This window comes from Diadema setosum, chromosome 6 (genome assembly GCF_964275005.1).
Source record: "Diadema setosum chromosome 6, eeDiaSeto1, whole genome shotgun sequence".
NCBI lineage: Eukaryota > Metazoa > Echinodermata > Echinoidea > Diadematoida > Diadematidae > Diadema > Diadema setosum.
This window is the reverse complement of record NC_092690.1, coordinates 6,410,573-6,431,664: the sequence shown is the minus strand read 5'-3', so window position 1 is coordinate 6,431,664 and position 21,092 is coordinate 6,410,573. Positions and strand designations below refer to the sequence as shown.

Genomic DNA, 21,092 nt, shown 5'->3' with positions numbered 1-21,092 from the left:
ACTATAAATTCATATATAAGATATATCATACAAATTACTTTTAAATAGGCTCTTTGTTGCAGTGTTATGTATAGATTATTTCCTTTACTTTTGAGGGGGGACAGAACATAGGATATACATGTATACCATTGTCAGTGTAATGTAGATACATGCTGTCATTTTCATTAGTACTGTATAAGTTATATACATGTATTTTGCTGGGGGGGGGGGGGATATCTTCACGAGTCAGTCTTCATAAAATTTCCCTTTCCAATATTTGTCTATTCATAGTTAAAGAAACATTACTAAAATTCTAAAATTAAACTCTTGGTAACTTCCCAATCTAGTGATAAAATCACAAAGAAATTATGTATGTGAAATAAATAGCTTATACAGTAAAACTCAACAGAAGTCAGATGTTTTATAATCTAATACCCAAGCCTAAGCCAGTATGTGACCTTCCCTTATCACTTCACAAAAACTGAACTACACCTTTTGAAAATTAAAACTCAACATTGTCGAAGACAACATTATCCCGTGGTACCAGCTTTGGGGAGCTGGGCTTGGCCTCATGGGTGAGCGAGGGGGGAGAAGGAATGTACTCCCACCTTAACAACATAAGGAGCAACCTGAGACGTTTCTCCCTCACAGACGAGCTCCAGCTTGATCTCTGATCAGTCGAAGAACAATGGATCTTTTTGAACCCAGCTTCCTATCACAGAAACAGGAAAAAGTAAAGTGATCAAACAATGAGTGAATGCAAAGGAAATCTATGATTACTGAAACTAGAGAAAGACAATAGACTGTAATTGCTTCAGTATGAATCAAACACTAATCTCTGACTCACTACGTATTGCATCGATTGTTATCGTGATGGCTGCTTCGAAAGCAGCAGAGAAGACAACCAAGAAGAAATCGGCTGAGCATTCACCGACTCAGGTGATGGTCCTTTAGTTTCTCGCAGTAGAATTGCACCTAATATACATTGCAAATACACTTAAGTACATCAAAAATGCAGATATCAAATTTCATTTAAAGGACTGAGGAGATACAGGTACCTAAATAAACTTGCTCCAGGGTGCATGTTGTTCATCATCTAGTTTGAACCAACATGTAAATGAGTGATTCTCAAGTATCCATACAATAATAATATTGTCTATAAAGGATGTTAATTTGAATGCGAACGAGACTGAATATTGATATTTCATGATTATGCAGATCAAGTCTGTGTACATCTGGCAGGAAAATACCAAAGCAGTATACTGACTACTTAAATATTGTTTTGAATTTTTATGTAGTTACTGTACAAATACAGCCCCCCCCCCGAAATCAGGGCTCCAGAACTTTTTTCAAAAATCTTTATTATTTACTTTACTTTTCAGCGTAATCATCCAGCATGCCTGCAGCCTGCGGATGAAAGCCAACATGCATGTACACGTATTACCGGTACCGGGTACGCAAAGATACGACACCCCTTGGCCTTGCCTCATGCATTAAAACTTAAAAGCATGACCACTGGAGCTGGTGCAGGGGGGAAAAAAAATCATTCCCCCCCCCCCCCCCACTATAAAAAAAAGTCCCAACGCCTATGGGTATAGCACTGTAGGTAAGGTCAATATGATGATATATTCATAACAATGTGTCGATGTATGTTCATAGATGAGATATTGTCAATGACAATATGGTCCATCATCACACACATTTGAAAAGCTAACTGTGTGTCAAAGTTAGGGATCAAACACTTACAAAATGATTGGTAGCGATTCAGAATATTATAATAAGACAAGATGACCTGCAAATGCGTCGTAATACATAAAAGTGAATTTTTAATATTTTTTACAAGTTGTGTTGGTGGTTTTTGACGCGTACACTACGCGCATAGTACGGCATGGGACCACGCTCACATCGAATGCGAACGGAAACTCACCTGCACGTCGCCCCAACGGCACCGGCGTACTCCAGAGGCGTGTCCCGATCAAAACACGATTATGCTGCTTTTAAACTCAGTTGAAGATCACTCTAATCAAGAGTATTTCTCCGAATCAACTAAAACAATCAGATAAAGCCATCGGTAATATCGTATTGTATAAGAGGTACGAAGAATTACACTTCAGCGTCACATGGATGTTCAAAAATTGACTAAAAACGGTCACGACGTCAAAAACGATGGAAACTCTGTTTATTTGTTGCCGAACTTCAGACACACGTAAAAAAAGTTCTACCCAATTAGACTTGCAAACTGAATGGCCAATTTGAAGAGAAAATCATAAATATCAAGATTATATCAATGATTTTCAGCAAAAAACTTTGAATAATTTTTAATCAATCAACAAAAAAACCCTTAAATTTTTTGAAGATCAAATTGATAGGAAACAGGAATTTTTGAATGACTTTTTTAAATGTTTGGATTGATATTTTATTCATAAAATTGGCATTGTTAGAATGAGTATGACACGAGGAAGATATTGGCGATTATTTCAGATCAAACATTTGATTGGCTGATCGACGAGGGGAAAATGTTTATGCATGATAAGAGAGAGACGGTAAGCGCATGAAAATGTGGAATTTGGGGTGACAAAATGGCCGCGCGCGGCTTGTGGCCGGTGAAGTGAGTACGTGTAAGAGTATACGTACGCCACACATGTTATGCACAAGAAAGGCCGGCCGGCAGCCCGAACTAGAAGTTGTTTACAGGATTGACAGCGCGTATAGTAGCGCGCGACACACTTGTAACAACTGATTGAGTGCGCACTGCTAGTGTAAGCATTGTGACGTCAGGCCGCATGCATGTTATTGAGAAATTAATACAAGCACGCACACGTGACTCAATTCAGCGCTTCCAATTGGCTACATTCTTGAACCTATTTTATAACTATATTTAACATTGACTATACTGATGCAAATGTTTACATTGGTTGTTTCTAGCCCTAACTCATAGTTTAGAACTATTGTGAAGCACAAGCACAAAAGCTGGGTGTTTGTCTCGTCTTCACATGGTAAAAAATGCTTTTAACGGTGTACTGCAGCAGAGCTGTGATAAACGAATTTATTTTTTAAAGACACTGGAACATCTAGGATTATAATATGAACGAGCGATGGGAGTTTGCTGGAGAGAAGGGAGTGAAAAGAAAAAAAAAAGGACGGAGAGAGAGAGGGAGAGAGACTGTGTGTATGTGTGTGTGTGTGTGTGTGTGTCGTGGTGAGTTTGTGAAGAGTTTGATCGAAAAAGAAAGAGTCAACAAAACATTTGTTTTGAGATAATTGTGATTTAAGAACGAAAACTACGAAAATGATAAGAAAACATAATCCTTATCATAACCTCAGAAACATTCCTTTGTGTGTGTGTGTGTGTGTGTGTGTGTGTGTGTGTGTGTGTGTGTAACCAGTTAGGCATTAGCTTGAAAGGTTCTATCTTCCTCTATCTGATGATGGACTTACTTGATTTAATTAATCGCTGAAGATGCTGCTTAAATTGTCTTGTGAGCAAGCTCTTAATGTACTCAATATTCAAACCCATATCAATAAGAAGAAAAAGAAAAATGTTTGAAGAGTTTGAAGAAATCAGGCTAGGCCTCATTCCAAACATTTTCAAATTATTAATTTCATTATAAAATCTTCAAAAACCTAGAGTGCAAATTATGAAATACATAATATATCAAGGAATTCAACAGTTGTGTTAAAAGTAGAAAAAAATGGCACTATCAGCACGGTCAATATCTGGAGAAAATCTGGATAAAGCACTGTAAGAAGAATGATGCTCCTGGTATATTAGATAACAATTTGAGTGTAATAAATCACATGTTCTATTCGTTTCTGCCTTGTCTTCGCCATACCTATCCCTGATATCACGACGGGGTCTGAAACAAGATAAAATGTTGCTCTCAAATCCATTCCAAAAAAAAAAAAAAAAATAGTGTCGACGTTACTGGAATGACATGACGTATAAAAAAGTAATAAATCCTTTTCTCATTTGAAATTCTAACACGGAATAGGTTAGATATACCCCCACGAAAGAACGCCTTTCAAGCTAATAAAATATGAGGGGATATAAGGCTCTTACAATTGGAAAATTAACCTTTTGAGAGAGAATAGGCTGTCTCATAAAAGGAAACGTTTATTGATAACAACAGTGAAGATAATGCATGACCTTTACAATAATGCCGTAAATAGCATCATTACGGTTAGAGATGCGAATAACCGTTCTTTTTCTCCAACGTAAAAAAAAAAAAAAAGATTCAAAGAAACAAATCCCAAAAAACCCAACAACAACAACAACAACAACAACAACAACAACAACACCAACCTTAAACCACTTCCCACGGCTTGTTAGGGGGTAATGGATTACATTACTTAGGGCGTTTTGCCATTCTTCCCTCGCAAGTCCTTTCAAGACATAATTTAATCACTCATGAGTGAAGAAATGCGAGAATTTACAAGTGATTTGACATATCAATCTAAACAGACTGGGTCGGGCACAATGAACCTGAACGGCCTCAAACGCCTATCCCGTGGTGTTACGTGTTACTGATAAACGGTCATCAACACTGGGCATCTTTATGGCTCAATCAATCTCGCCTCCGTCTCATAATCGAGAGGTCCCGTATTAAAGTTCTAGTGACATAAAAATAATTGTTGGTTCCATGACATTCGCTCCTGCAACAATTGCTCTCACGAAATATCTGCACTCTAAGCCAAACATAGATTCTAACCACAAACATAACCCTAACACTAATCCTAATCCTCAAATCAAACTAAACTAAACTAAAGTATTATTTATGTAAATTGTTGTGCAAAAATGTTGGAATTATTCACAAACTGAAATATCTCTTCCCAAAGCCAATATTGCATTCTCTTTATACAACTTTATTATTACCTTACTTGAATTACGGAATATTAGCCTGGGGGAATTGCTCAAAGACTAAAATTGATTTGTTATTTTTGGTTCAGAAAAAGGCCTTGCGGATTATAAATCGAGCACAATTTTTTGATCATACTGTCGAATTGTTTGTTTCAAGTAAATTGTTAAAAATTTCTGATTTGTATTTATATCATGTTGGAATTTTCATGTATAAGTTGAATACTGGTTACCTTCCTAGTATATTTTCCTCAATGTTTGTGAAAAACAGTGATATTCATACTTACCCTACAAGACACAGTGAATCCTATTATTTTTCTCCTGTTCGTACAGTTTTAGCCCTTAAGACAATTACATCTACCGGCCCTTCTTTCTGGAATGAGTTAGATTCGGTTCGGTTGCACTCAAGTTCTTGAAGCTCCTTTAAGAAAAATCTCAAAGCTAAAATCCTATGTGTAATTATTTCGCCGTAATCGCTTATTTATTTTTTTTTTTTTTTTGCATATACTTAAATGATGCCTCGCTCGGATGACCTCACCAGTTTGATTAACTTGCTACTTTTTAAAGCATTTATACCATAAGTTAATCATAAAACATTATATACTATACTTTGTACATCCCGTAAACATTGTAATATTCTCGATATTTTGAATTTGCATGTTACGTCACTTCTGACTTTGATACACTGTACTAAAACCGTATGTTATATTTTTGGAACCCACATCCTACAAGCTTTGCTTTTTAGTGGGTTCCTCATATTACACGTTAATTATATGTCCTTATACATTTGTGCATTATTGGTTCAAACTGACCATTGTGTGAAAAAAACTTTTCTGCTTCAAATCAAATGGAATATAAAACTTGTACGAAATGTGGAATATGGAACGTGAATAAAAAAAAAAATAAAATAAAACCCTACCACAACCCTAAACGGCACAAATTGTCGCCCCTGCACATTTTTTTTTTTTTTTTTTTCACCTGACGACATATTGTGCTTCTCGTGCAGTTCCCAACTTTTGACATCAATGTCGACAATTTGTGCAGGTAAACTGAAACGAAGCTGCACATATTTGTCGTCGGTCGTTGTCTTCAAGCGGCAGAAGAGAATGCGAATTGTATCGTTGGGGTGGTTGTTCCTATATTATGCTTGGGTGGGGTGGGCATACTGGTTAATGTGATGTGTATGTGTGTGTGTGTGGGGGGGGGGGGAACTACATGGTATGTGTTGTGTACGGTGTGCAGGTTCGTATTAGATAGCTGTGTGTGTGTTAGGAGTATAATAATATGCGCGGAATCTTAGTGCGTGATGGTGGTTGATGCTAACCCCGCCTAAACGCAACACACGCACACGCACACACAGACACAGACATTATGTGTTTACGCACACACTCACTTGTAAACACACACAAACCGAGGCACTAACACACACGTACCCCCCCCCCATTTCACGTTTACATCCGCCTTCACACACATCCCTCCACACACACACCATACACACTCAGACTGACACACATACACATAATCCCAAGACATCTTTTACACGCATACCTATTTACACGCACACACATGCGCGCGAGCCCCCCCCCCCCCCCCCCACATACACACCCATTTCCCTTGCACCCACCCATCATCCACCAACTCCGCAAACACACATACACACACACACACACCCATTTCCCTTCCACTCACCCATCATCCACGCACTACACACAAACACACACACACACACACACACACCCTTCCCTCAAACCCACACCCCATCCATCCAATCATATCCTATTCACCCGCACCCCACAAACAATACAGACACACGCTCACACACACACACATACGGACACTCACACAGTCACACAAACGGACACTCAATTATCATGTGTGCGCGCACACACCCACACACACTTCCTCGAAACCGTAACGTGACTTTTTACATGCCTTGTTTGCATGGATGTAGCCATGTAAGTTATGTTTTGGTATCCCAATGCCTATGTCAAGGATGAGATTACCCCCCCCCCCCCCAAAAAAAAAAGAAAAAAAAAAGAAAAAAACAAAAAAAACAAAAAAACAAAAAGAAACATGTGCTTCGAGGGCGGGCGACAATTTGTGCTGTCAGCCATCTGCACAAATTGTCGCCAGACGACAAATTGTGCAGGGGTGACAATTTTTGCCGCAACACGCCGGAGCTACTGTCGCATTATATTAGCAAATGTCTTGTCACCCAAATAATTACATACCTGCATTCAAAAAAGACCCAAGTCCATAAGGGAGAGTGTGAGAAAACAACAACAGAAATATCCTCATTATCTTTTCAGTTATGGGAATGTCATTGTACACCCTGTACACAAACAAAGATGCAAAACAGTCTTTTGAATGATTATGACATATTTGCGTTACTTCAGGAGGGGTGACCTATAAACTTTGATAAAGTTCGTAGCCGTATTTTGTCTTGAGCCTTTCTTATATGAAGGTAATGATATATATTGAATGATTCTAAAACTAAAATTGAAACGCCATAGCATGTTCAGCTGCAATGTCAAATCTATAGAACAGAGAAATTTGCGTGAAAATCGGAAATGAAGTTAGACAAATATCTCGTATCAATATTCAGCATCTACTGGTCATTGTGATGGAAATAGGTTGAAGTGCTGACGCTATGTCCTTATAAGTCTCGAATTTACGTACGTTCAAGTCGTTAGCGTATGTCCTAAATGGAGTAACGAAATGACAGATATCATATAATACACTGATACCAAGCAATGGCATTACCTTTGCAATAAATTAGTGTCACTACTGGCATTGGGAAAAATTAATAAACTACCAAGCTCTGTTTCCTAGTGAACTGTGTCGTCAGCAGAGGTAGTTAATTGTCATAGCAACATGTATCCATTTAGACAAACCCTGAACTATAATGATACTTTATAAACTGCAACAGATCCAGACGACAAAATTGGTTTACCAAGTCCAAATATAAATTGTACAAATCAGATGTAATGGCCTTTGTTAAAAGAACATGCCATCACACATCATACATTTCGTTGGGTTTTAACCTCATTTCATTTCGGATTAACAAATCTTGTGGAAAAAGGAATAATATTCAAGTTTTGGATTAACGAATCCTTGGAATAATCCCACACATGTTATTATTAACAGATCCCATTTCAGATTTACGAACCTCTATATATAAGGTATAGAGAATTTGTGTGTTTCAGAATAGCGAACATAACCCTGATCATTATTCATCATTATGTTGAAGTGAAATAACACGCGTGTTCGGCAACGGTTAGCAACATTCCTACAGGTAATACTCGTGGATAACGCATTATACTACGATGCACCCTCCCCACCCCCCCCCCCCCAAAAAAAGACACAAAACAGTGGAGCGAACAGACAAACAAACAATTCCTTCCGAATAGAATTATCTTTTAAGATATCTTTAGATATATTTGATTGCATTTACAACTAGTCCTTCTAAAGATCTAGTAATTTCAGGTCGATCGAGAGAAGAGGAACAGACAGAGACGAAACAAAGAATAGCAGTAAATGACGATGCAGGCCTGCTTCATTTTGTGCAAGTTTGACTCTCATTTCGGTTGCTGCAATGTATGTGTTTCCTACTTCTCTCATAAACACACACACACACACACACACACACACACACACACACACACAAGCACACACACAAATTATTAAACATATATTATACATTAGCTATCTTCCTCGAGATGAAATATACTTACCTACCTCGATGAAAATCGGCCAGCAATGTCCTCTAGTAACCTGGAATAGGATTGAATGAAAGGCTGTGCAGTGCACGATTGGAGCTAATGCAAAGGAAGGAAACACAAGTTCAGAGAAATTTAACTCTCTCAATATGTATTCGTCAATGATACCGCGCACGATGTAAATGTTTCAATAACTTGCCGCATCATGTGGATTAACAAGAAAGCACCTGCTGCTCACAATCTGTCAAATATACGCCAAGGGGTTGTACGAGCTTAGATAGATCGATTCTCTCAGCTTATAGTTGTTTTTGGTGTTTTTTTTTCTCTTAAGCTTATTCTCAGTATTTGTGTTTCTTATTCTCTGTGGATCATTATGTACAAAAACAAAATTGGAAAAATAGATAAGCAAGACAGGAAGAAAAACAGCTGGCTTTTTCTTTGCAATCGAGTGCGATGATTTATGGTGTCACTCTCTCATCATCAATTAGAAAATAACACGATATGAATGTTTTCTTAAGCCTTTCGGGAAAATTAGGGAAATTAAACTTGGATAAAAAAAAAGTATTCATTTTTTTTTTTACTTGTCTTATTTCCAGGTAAAACATGTTCTTGCAAGAAATGTTCAATCAACTGCATTGCTTCAGGGGCCCGTTGCATAAAACTCCAACCGGATTTTTTTCCGGTTGAAATCACAAAATTCCGGTTGGAAGCTCCCAACCAGAGTTTTTATGCAACGGATTTTACATTCTTAGATTAGCAACCTTAAAAAATTCTGGTTGGGCAAATCCCAACCAGAATTTTCTAAGGTTGCTAAAAAAGTTTTATGCAACGGGACCCTGGTCTTCGATTCCCGAAACTAAATACTGCGAGTAAAACGTTTGGAACCGACCTGTACAACTTAGAAGGAGGCTAAACCCATATTGTCTTATCGGAATATCTGCATACGACACTGAGAAAACTGTGTATAGGTTGGTTATTCCTTATTTATCATGTAATGATATACTATGAAACTAAAACATGTATCTTTGAATACAAGGCGTTTTGTTCTCAAAGAAAAAAAAAATCGGTACCAAAACCCGTAGGAAGTTTAACAATCAGTAATCACACACGGCTTAATCAAAGGCAAAGAAAATAAAAATTAATATGATCGTTCACGAATGGATTACCTTCCAGTAACTCAAATCGTCAGCTGTATTTATTTAAATCTCTATGCTAATCAAGGTCGGATGTGCCAAGAGAATGTTGGGCGTATACGAAGAATGAGATAATTACTATAAGACTATAACAGACTATAAAAATCAAATTTTTCAACTGACAATAACTTAGATGAGAGAGTAACGTCCACAATTTGATCGGCGGCAGATCAAGTTACTCACCGAAGACGTGTTCCGTCACCGTTCTCCCTGCATACACCAAGACACGAGGTTGCGATAATATCAATGAACAGCTGACAGTATATAAGGCTACTGTCGGGTTTTGCTCTCTCTCCGCTCGGCCGCTGGTCCGGAATGAATATCTCGACGGAAATCCCCGACGATCTTTTTTTTTTTTTTTTTTTTTTGACACGCCTCCGCAATGATGACCGAATCGGCGTCGAATGTTCGTCGATCTCCGCCTCTTCGATGCTAGAGGAATAATTTTGTTTTATTTTCTTTTGTTTTCATCCTGTCTGAGGCGGGCGGGGGGGGGGGGGGTCAGCATCGTAAGACCTTCCACTCTCGCCGTAAAGCGATACGTTAAAAAAGTCCTGTTAGTAGTACAACGCACGGCAGTGACTACCTGCACCGATGATGTTGACGTGCTCATCGCCCCCTCTTTCAATGAATAAAATTTGCCTCAATTTGTGGATAAAACTGTTCATATATTATGCCACTTCCATTGCCTTTTTTCTAATTTATCTTATTTGCGTCTCCCCTCCCCCTTATTTCATCTCTTCATTTTTTTGTTCATTTTCTTCTCTATCTTGCCTCTTACAAAGAAAACCTACTCCTTCTCATCATTCCCTTCTGCATTTATGCATCTTGCTTTACTTGTCTAATTCCAACGTCTACTTGCATCCTCTTTTTTATTTTTGCATTTTTCTTCATTATTCTTTGCATTTGAGGTCTAGACTTCTCGTCTTTTTGCTTCTTTGAAATGACTAAAAGAAAACATTTTTCCTTTATTTGACACATATTTGTTGTTTATATTCGATTTATTACTCTCTTCCGATTCTCACTTATCCAGTCTTTCTCCGTCTAATTTTCAATCTACCTATTTATCTATCTATCCATCTATATCTACCTATCTTTCATATTTCACCATCCATCCATCCATCCATCTATCCATCCATCTATTCATTCATTTATTCATTCATTCATTCATTCATTCATTCATTCATTCATTCATTCATCCGTTCATCTATTCACTCATTCTTTCTTCCTATCTCCCGTAAACCCGAGGAAGTTTTGCTTTCATACTTTACAACAAATAATAGTAATATAATGTATTATGATTATGATACGCGAATTGACAAGTGTCACTGTAAATGTAATATGCACAGCGGACTGAATGGAGAAATTACTTGTAAAATTTTGGAGCGTACAATGTATGACGATCGTAAAAAAAAGAGAGAAATTGAATGCATTCTACACATGATAAAGAAGAATGTAGCGATGATACTCCCTTTTTACTACACATTCCTCTGAAGAGGAGCGCGTCGAAAATTTTATTGAAGGATCCGTATGCATTCTTATGCCTTGTAACGAGTCTAGGGCAATCATCCCCTGGGCAATTACCCCGGACCGTTCACCTGACCCTAATCCTAATCCTAATCCTAAACCTAATCCTAACCCTAACCCAAACCCAAATTCTAACCCTAAAGCCCAACCCTAGTCATAATATTTACTCTAACCTTAGCACTAACCAGCATTTAGCCTGAGGAAGGGGGGGGGGGGGGAGTAATTGCTCGGGGCGGGGGGGGGGGGGGGGCAGGGGGAGGGGGAGGGGTAATTGCCCTGATACGCTTCTAACTACTCTACACGTGAGATGTATCGTCAAATGCCTACTGGTGAAGAGGTCTATTGCCAAATGCATATCTGATGTTATCATAAGTGTGTCGCTATACATGGCAAGCTGGCAGTAATGACTTTACGTTTTCTAAAGAGGTTATTTAGAGGGGAAGGACGGGAGTCGTGGGAGGTGATGACGGTATATTCGTACAATCACCCACTCTTTCGAGGAAAATGCGATGGGAAGATAAAAAAAAATAATATGTCTACCAATATAAGACAATAATGACACGGGTCTCAGAAAAACAAGCGATAATGAAAGAGTAACCATGATGATAATGACATGAATGTTAATGATGCGAAGATGGTATGAAATGTGAAGAAAACGGTTACATTGAAAAAAAAAAAAAAAAAAAAAAAAAAAAAAAAAAAAAAACTTTTGACTGTTTTCCCGCAACGAACATATTGAAATTAATGTAGGATCCCATTGAAAAGCAGTGGAGGAGGAGGTTTATCATCATGCTTCTCTTTCTCTCTCTCCCTCCCTCTCTCTCTCTTTCTCTCTCCCTCTCTCTCTCTCTCTCTCTCTCTCTTTCTCACCCCTTGCCTACTAATTGCTGATTACGTTGGACAACAAATGCTAAGGAAATTTGCGCTAATTGGTGTACTAATTAGATCAATTAATTTGATGGGGTACGAGTTTTCCGTCGACATCTCTTTTCACAAAGGAAACACTTGTCTGGAAATCAATTAATGAGTTGCGTCACAGCAGAAAGTCCTACTTTTCTTACCTGTTGGCACCGTTTTTTACTAGGAAAAGTAAACTGAATTCGTACAAACGATGACAAAGACATCAAAGAAGGCCATAAAGTTTTATTGCGATTCGGAGTTCAAAATAGATTCAGTGCTTTTCATGGTATTGATGAGAAAAATAAAGTTTGTGCCCCTGCGACAATAATTCATCTTTCCAAGTGACTCCTCCTACTCATTCTCTTCTTCTTATCTCTCTCATCATTCTCATTGTTGTGATCATACGATTACCCCTGTCGTGTACATTTGAAAAGTTTGATCGCATTACAAGTTATCTCCATTCTTGTTAGATTGAGATATTCGAGATTAAACCAGCCGCAGAGAACATTTTTTTTTTTGTGTGTGATGTAATCTTAATTCACTTCAAGAATATCTCTTGTTACGTCATGTGTGAGGTAGCTGTTGAAAGGTTTTAGTTTCTTCTTCACAAAAACAACTTTGAAAAAGCTCTTAACACATTTTGTGATTATTTAGTCATCATCAACATAAGCGGAATTACCATTGTTGCGAAAAAAAAAAACCCACATTTCTTCAATCAAACTCAGCAAACGGAAAGAAGACGGATAAACAGACAAACGAGCAAGGAAACAAGCAGACCATAAATAAAAAAAGGACGACTCCACCATGGCAGATAGAAAGAAGTGGACCGAAATAGGACCGAGATGTTTTCATCAATTTGATTTCATCGTGAGTTTGTAGAAGTGATCAGTAATGTTTGTCATGTTCAGGGGGGTGTTTCATCAACGTTTGTCGGCGCTGACAACTTGAATCACCATAGTAACAGTCAGTGACCAGAGCATCTCAGCCAATCAAAACCAAGGATTTTGCTGAAATTGGTCAGCGTCGACAGTTGTCGGCGCTGACAAGCGTTGATGAAACACCCCCTGGAAACAAATTCCTCTCGGGAAACGACAACGTCACATCCAGATGGAGAAAGACGATATTATTTCTCCTAAAACTCATTCATTGGTATCTTGGGCGTCATTGCCGGCAATCTTCCAAAGTTTGAATCAAAAGTCAAGTAAAAGCAAAACGATTAGTGTCGAGGCTGACTTTGAAAGCTACAGAAGAATTTCATCAACTTTGACAAGGAAAAGCACACTTACAACACTGTGGTGTTGTTGATGTTTTTACCCTATATAGCTGGTTTTTTTTTTTTTTTATACAGTAATCGGCAAATCCCTCAGTATTGGGCTCGTTCCGTCTCACGCTTGAATTTGGGTACTATAAAAGGTTATTGCTTGGTAGATGGGACATGACTGTTCGGATGTTACTGGTAACTGGTTACTGGTAATCCAATGGTAACTACCATGGCAACAATACTCAACAGCCAATCAAAATGCCATAGAAGTTACCATTGGATGGCAAAGTTACCATAATTGTAACTTTTATGCAACGGGCCCCAGGTCTTTAAGACAACGGAACATGTTTTAACCCTTTCTACGCCAAAGAGTCAAATGTAGATTTCACGCACAAAGCTATGGGTGAAACATTACTGTGGCAAGCAGAGGGTTAAGCAACAAAACAAATCATTATTGTTTTTCCAATCATCCAGTGAAGGTTATTCTTGCAGTTTGGTATTTTCTTGAAAAGTGTGATTCAACGCCATCTGTTGGTCAATGAGGGTAATCATAGTGGTAGAAAAGGAAAAAAAAAAGTAGTAATAACAATGTCAATTACAAATAATGATAATAAACATAACAGTAATATTTGCATTTCATTTTGTGAATTAACATTTTGCACTGCAACTAGCAACTAGTATTTTTTTATGTTTTGATTCTATTATGTAATACATGTAATGAGGAATAGGGTTAAGTCCCACTTGCTATCTATAAAAGCAAACGAACATAGCAACTAGCAAAAAGATACTCATCATTGGATATCTAGAATTGTGATGACGGCATATCCCGTGTATATGAGCTATAAAATGACTCTCGAAGAGAGAAAACAATGGAAACGAAAGCTTCCCTCTCAGTTGATAGATTGAATTTAAGAACTGCAGAACGAGAAAGAAAGAAAGAGAAAATGACGCCAATTAAAATATCTTGGCACACAGTCTTGCTACCTCTACCTCTCCAATTAGAAACTTTTTCCGCTTACACGTCTTCGAGTCTATAAAAGTAGACACACATTTGCATTCATTCCAGATCTAGTTTTGCCTACGCATAGGACTTCGTCATTGATAATTATCTTTCTAATAGTTCAAGGAGAGTAACGTGTTGTCTTCAACAGTCAACTTGTTCCGAGCTAATATTTTGCAACCAACCTAAAGGTGAGTTATTGACCTGCTTTACATTAGCACCACAGGGACGTTGAGATGGTGTATATTTATTCATTCATCTATTTGTTTATTTCAGTATTTATTTATTCATTATACATTTATCTATCTGTTTATCTACGTATCTACCTATCTATATTTGAAGAGCTTAAATCAATTGAAATGATGGATTTAGCGCCTTTTGGAAGCAATTAAGCTCTTCATTTACCTAACTATTTATCCATTCACATGTGTTTGTCTATAAACTATATCTATTTGTTTCTATCTATCTATCTATCTATCTTGATTCATATATATATCCGTTTGTCTCTTAGTTACTGATTTACACCGTGACACTCTGGTTAATGATGTAAAATTGATCAGTTTGATTATATTAATCTTTGTTCAATAGGGATGTAAGTGTTTTGCTAAGCTCAGTTATGCAAATGATTTTATTGCCATATAAACGAATCAATGAACCATGTGTAACGTAGTAAAAATTTTCAAGACAAATACGCAAAAGCTTATAAGGGAAAACAAATGAACAGACAAACCGAGACGAAGAAAGAGGATTTCGTTGTTTCGTTGTTTTTGCCATGTTTTGATGTCCTTTTAGTGGAACTTGTTATATGCCATAATGCAGTTTCAATACATTTCATCTTATAGATAATTCGCTCCGAATCTAATCTTATAATCTGCCTCAGAAATGCCTCCTTAGTCGTACTAACAAAGGCATTTCCATATTTCTTTTTAATTTTTTTCAGGCATGAAAGTTTGCAAACTTTTTTTTTGTAGATATAGAGATATGAGTATCACTCTTTAGAAGTATTCAAAGGAGTGAGGGGCCAAGACATGGAGTTTTTGTTTTGAGGTTGCATTGTGTTGCATTATGTTATTATTATTATTATTATTATCATTATTATCATTGTAATTATTATTATTATAATTATGATTATTAATATTATTATTGCCATCATTTTCATACCATTCTTGTATTATTAACTTAAAAATAACTTTCACTTCTTTAGTTTTTTATGTTTTGAATTAGCCTGATTTTAAAGGACGGTGAAAGGAGGCACATGAGGTCGTAAAAAGCAGGCACTGTAGATAATACCAACTGTCCCTCACTTTTAGTTCGTGTTTCAGAGAGAGGAACAATCAGAAACCTTCACTATCAATTATTTATTTTTTCTTGTATAAACTATTACATGCAATTTTGTATTTGATTGACAAATTGCCCCAAGTCGACAGAAATAACTCCTTACATCGATATAAGGCAATTTGTCAATGGGTCGTAATAAACACAACTCTACGCAATTATCATTATTTGGATGCAACATGCACATCGAAAATGAGATGTACGATATTGATAAAAGATGATAATGATCAGCATGATTTCAATTACCAGTTTTGCTTTATAGATGTTTACTGCTTCTGGACGGTTTATTACGAAGTATTTTTTTTTTTTTTTTGGGGGGGGGGGGAATTGGATGTTGAGTGGTTTACAATTATGCTTGGGCAGGGCACAAGTATAATAACCTGTTCAATGTACCCGGATGAATAAATTGGACACGAAGGATCTTTAAAGAACACGTTCAACTTTATATGAAGAGTTTGTTTGCAAAAACCGATAAGTCCATTTTTGAAGATTTTGAAGTACGGTCACTGTCATTAAGTACAAAATAATACCTTTTAAATGATATATTGGTCACTACATATAAAGGTATATTTTTGAAGTTATAGTCAAAACAAGCAAAATTTTTCTTACTATTCTCCTTATTTTTCTTGACCTTTGATCGCAAATATCTCCATTTGACAAATATGGACTTATCGGTTTTTGCAAACAAACTCTTCATATAATGATATTTAAATTGGGAAAGTGCATGCAGTTAAGTTAATAAAACACAGTAAAAATTTGAGAAAAATCCGTTCAAAAGTTATTTATCCGTTCAAATTTTTTGTGCTGCCATCGGGGCATATGAAAAGACTTCTACAGCTTGTGATAACACATGGGTAGAACGATATGAAGAAAATTAAGGAAAATTTAACATAAATTTCACTTTCTCGCATAATAAAAGAGAAATAAACTCGTGTCTTTCAGAAGGCAGGGAGAATATTATTTACCCTAACATACGTCAATAAAAAAGTCTGGGGATTTTTTTTTTCAAAGAAATGAAATTCAGTGAAATAATATTTAGCTTCTTTACATTTTCCATATGATATCGTTCTACGCATTTGACATAAACTGTAGTTGTCGTCTCAATCACCAGTAACTGCGCAGAAAATTGTAAAATTCATAACTCTTGAGAGGATTGTCCGATTTTCCTCAAACATTCACTAATGTGTACTACTAATATTGCTGCATTCACTCAATCCACAATATTAGGGTGGTCTCCTCCCTTGTTCTTTAGCACAGCTATTCTCATAGTTCCGTTGTATTGTCTAGAAGACATCGTTGAAATTCAAATGTGCATGTCATGTGTCCTTGAGCAAGACTCCGTTGGGTATTTACAACGCTTCTTTCTGCCAAATTGTATCAACGGCGACCAGGAGCTAAATGTTATTTCGTCTAGATTCAGCATGTGTGCGTTGTAACGAAGCAGGGAAGTTCGACTACCTTCCAAAGAGTGGTTAACTTCTCTTGCAGTTCATTCAACTGAACCCTTCTACTTCTATCACTTGAACTACTACCTCTTTACTACTGATATCACGGTCTTTGCTTATTAGGATTATCATATTCATCTTTTCGTTTGCTCTTCTGCAATGACGTCGATTAATCCTTCTGAGCAAAAGTTATAGAATTTTCCGATACGCAGAAATGACGTTCTATAGTTAGTTAGTTAGTTAGTTAGTTTGTTGTTTTTTTTTCCTTCTAATTAATGATGACGCATTTGTGACCTTTCAACCCGACACCATTGTTCGTGCGCTGAGGTACTACTGAGTAATTAGAAAATATTATAAAATAAAGTGCCTTTGTTGATAGTAACAGACATGAAATACAAGTTCTCCATAAAAGACAGTCATCTTACCCTGTTTCTGCAAACAAGGCAAAGTCTACGGATGCTATAGATGCTTTTCGTTGTATTTTTTCTGTAGGGCGGGGTAGCATGTCAAAAACATGTATCTATTCGCCCGTCTGAAATATTAAGAAAAGTGGTGCGGTTTGGACGATATTATTTCCTCTAGAAGGTAGAGAACTGCATGATTGAAGATGCGTTTGTTTTAGGTTTGCTTCTAATCACTTTTTACGTGTACTTCAAATAATATTTTGTAAAATTGTATAGTTTTCAAACTGTTTATCAGCAATATACGAGTTATGATATACAACCAAATTAGGTTCGGTTTTATTGTCTCAATCAAGTCATCTTTTTTACAAGTATTAAGATATCACACAGAAATCATCTTTAAAAATAATAATCTGTTTAACATAAGTTTTCCACAGATATTTCTTTTATTGTACCAGACAATAGTGAGTCTATTCTCTTTCTCTCTTTTTTTTTTATATCCGTTCCTATGCATTCATACCGGTATATGCACCCAATCAATCGCGATATCAAACCAGGGAGCGTTTTATCGTTTTATCATTGCATTGACATCATGAAGTACAGTATGCTTGTGTCCACGATGGCGTGTGTTGTACCATAGTCTCATTTCCCCTTTTCTTCTTCTTTTTTCTTCTTTTTTCCTTTTTTTCTTTCTTTTTTCCTTCCTAAGTTAATTTCATGTCAGTTGACATTGGTTTCTTTGATTTTGTGTACGTATTTCCGAGGGTCCCATACCCTACAAGCTTTGCTTTTTAGTGGGACCCTCCATTTCCATTCTAATCTGTGTATTATGTATATGTGTATAATATTATACCTTAGAAAGGAATTTCTGTTGTTACTCGTGACCACTTGTACGTTTTCTTTGAAATTGTTCCAAATATGTTCTGCAAATGTATTGTATATGATTTTCCTGTTTATTCAATGGAAATGGAAATAAAATTGAAATTGAAATGGAAAATTCAGTTAGTTTTATGTTGATACCTGACAAGTGCTGCATTAGTCTCTTTATGGCAGAAAAAAGGTAAATCTGCAGAATCAAACAATGCAAATCCCTTTTCTAGCCAGATCCATCTATGTCACGATAGTGTATATAGATATACGTCCTTTTGAACCGTAGAACCTTTCTAGTGCTGCATTAGTCTCAAGATGAAAGCTGTTCTCTTTATACATCGGCTGTGATATTATGACAAACGGACGTAATTATCTTAGTTCCACACTAGGAAAAATAAAACTTGGAATTATGGCTTTAGGTTTCTGACATGTTGTGTATTTTGCTTTAGGAGCCACGGGATAGATGTTTCATGATATAGTTTGTCTTAGGATTTCTTTCAAACTGAAAGATTGTTTTTCTCTTTGCTTTTTTATTTTTCTTGGTTGTTCAAACTATTCATCACCAGGATTACAGTCAGTTCTTATGTAGATAAACTCTTAGCTTATTGCCAACAAAACCTGTCAAGTGTCGCATTAGTTTACAGGGTGTATCTACATAATACATGACTTGTCATTAAATTTGCCCCATTACGTGAAATGATTCAAGAGCCTAATCAAATTAAAACTCTAGCACAACGGAAATTCGCCTGTGAAAAGAAAAACAAAAAGAAATTTATTTAGTAGCCATGATTAAAAAAAAAAAATAAAAAATCATAGGCGTACATACTCCAGCAGGATTCGAACGTACGACCTCCTGATCACCGGACAGGCGTCATCTCCACTAGACCACCGAGCTTTCGTCCGACAGGAAGTGTTGGCTCTAATCCTTGTATGGCATGCAGCGGGTACTGCGTAATTATTCAAATTCATGAAATTCTTCCGTCGAGGTGTTGTACGCAGTGCCTGCTGCATGCTAAAAGGATTAGAACCAACATTTGTTGTCGGGCGAAATCTTGGTGGTCTAGTGGAGATGACGCCTGTCCGGTGATCAGGAGGTCGTAGGTTCGAATCCTGCTCGAGTATGTACGCCCATGATTTGTTATCATGACTACTACCAAAACACTGATCAATTCAGTGCTTATTTACGTCGATGGAGGGCAATTTGTCAATCAGTTGCAATGAAAACACCTCGACGGAAGAATGCCATGAATTTGAAGAAATCTATCAATGATATTTTCTACCTCAAAAACCCCACAAATTTAAAAATTCCAGGAAAGCCACATTTCACCCAGATACACACATTTGTCATTATAACAAGAGTCCACAATCAGAAGATTGACGTTTGGCCACCTTTTCTGGCTGGCGTGGTGATCGGCCATTGTTGTACCTAATGACTGAATGATTTAAAATCATAACCTTAACTGCCTGAAGATCAAGACACGAACAAATTGTTTATCAATATGGCGTCGATAATCTTTGTATAGAACCTCAGATTTTTTTTTCTCTCTTTTCATCTAATTCCTCTGTAATACTCCTAAAACCAGCTTAGGGATGAGTCTCTTGAAATCTGACCACTGAAACCATAATCTACGGCCTCGTGTACATTGCCTTGAACATTTATAGCGAACTAATGGATTCGTCTTTAAATGAACGCCCCAGCATACAGACCTACAATTTCACTTACTGTAGTTTCTTCATGTTGCTGAAACCTTGATTGTACAGCCCTTCCAGAATGGCTTCCAAAATCCTTGCCATACTTGTGGCGGCAAGTCTGCTGTTAGCCATCGTATCAGCCGTCGATTTCGATTTCACCGAGGAGGATCTCCAAGCTGTCATGGATTTCGCCGACGAGGGCGGTAGTCAAGAAGCTAGGACCATCGTCAAGCGTGGGGGAGGCAAAAGAATCATAAGTAAGTTACAAGTTACAAGACAAAATTGCATGCTGTGTCTCCTTTTCTTTTCATTTGTTTGTACATATCCTACATGTTAATTCCTACTTCTATCTGTTTCCTAAGAAAACTAATAAAAATGTGCCAGACCTAATGCAATGCAGTAAGTATGCAAAACATTACTGTACACTGCAACAGAAGCTTTGTACCAGCTCAAAATAAACACAATTTCTGAATGACAATAATGATAATAAAAACTTTGGCGCACTGAGGTGTCTACTTGAATAGTGGAAATTTTAGTGTGAGGGTAAGATTAACTTCAGGGTCATCGTGTCAAACGCAAACCATACCTGTATGTGATGGCTATGATTATTTAAAATACTAAAAACAAACAAACAAACAAACAAACAAACAAACAAACAAACAAAAGGCCTGAAACCACACCGTCAACAGCCTGGCTAATCCACAACTTGATTAAAGACACGGCCGCATAGACATTCACACCAAATAGTAAGGGATTTTCTTTTCACGATAATTGTATTAGCACATACACGTACTCATCAAGTGCAAGCGACTGTCCACATGTGAACTAAATCCGAAGGCCCCCCCCCCCCCCCCCACACACACACGCACATACACTTATAGATGTAGTTGAGGTAGTTGAAGTTGTTGTTCATTT

At 37.1% G+C, this 21,092-nt stretch overlaps 1 protein-coding gene across 1 annotated transcript in view; it reads right to left on the bottom strand.

Annotated features, from left to right (window-relative positions):
• The window catches only part of LOC140229417 (uncharacterized), a 35,607-nt gene extending 15,354 nt beyond the window's left edge, over positions 1 to 20,253 (bottom strand). Inside the window, exon 1 of the mRNA XM_072309669.1 lies at positions 20,209 to 20,253. Within this exon, the coding sequence (XP_072165770.1) occupies positions 20,209 to 20,222 (14 nt within the window). The 5' untranslated portion in view covers positions 20,223 to 20,253. The remainder of the gene's footprint in view (positions 1 to 20,208) is intronic.
• Between the last annotated feature and the right edge of the window lie 839 nt (positions 20,254 to 21,092).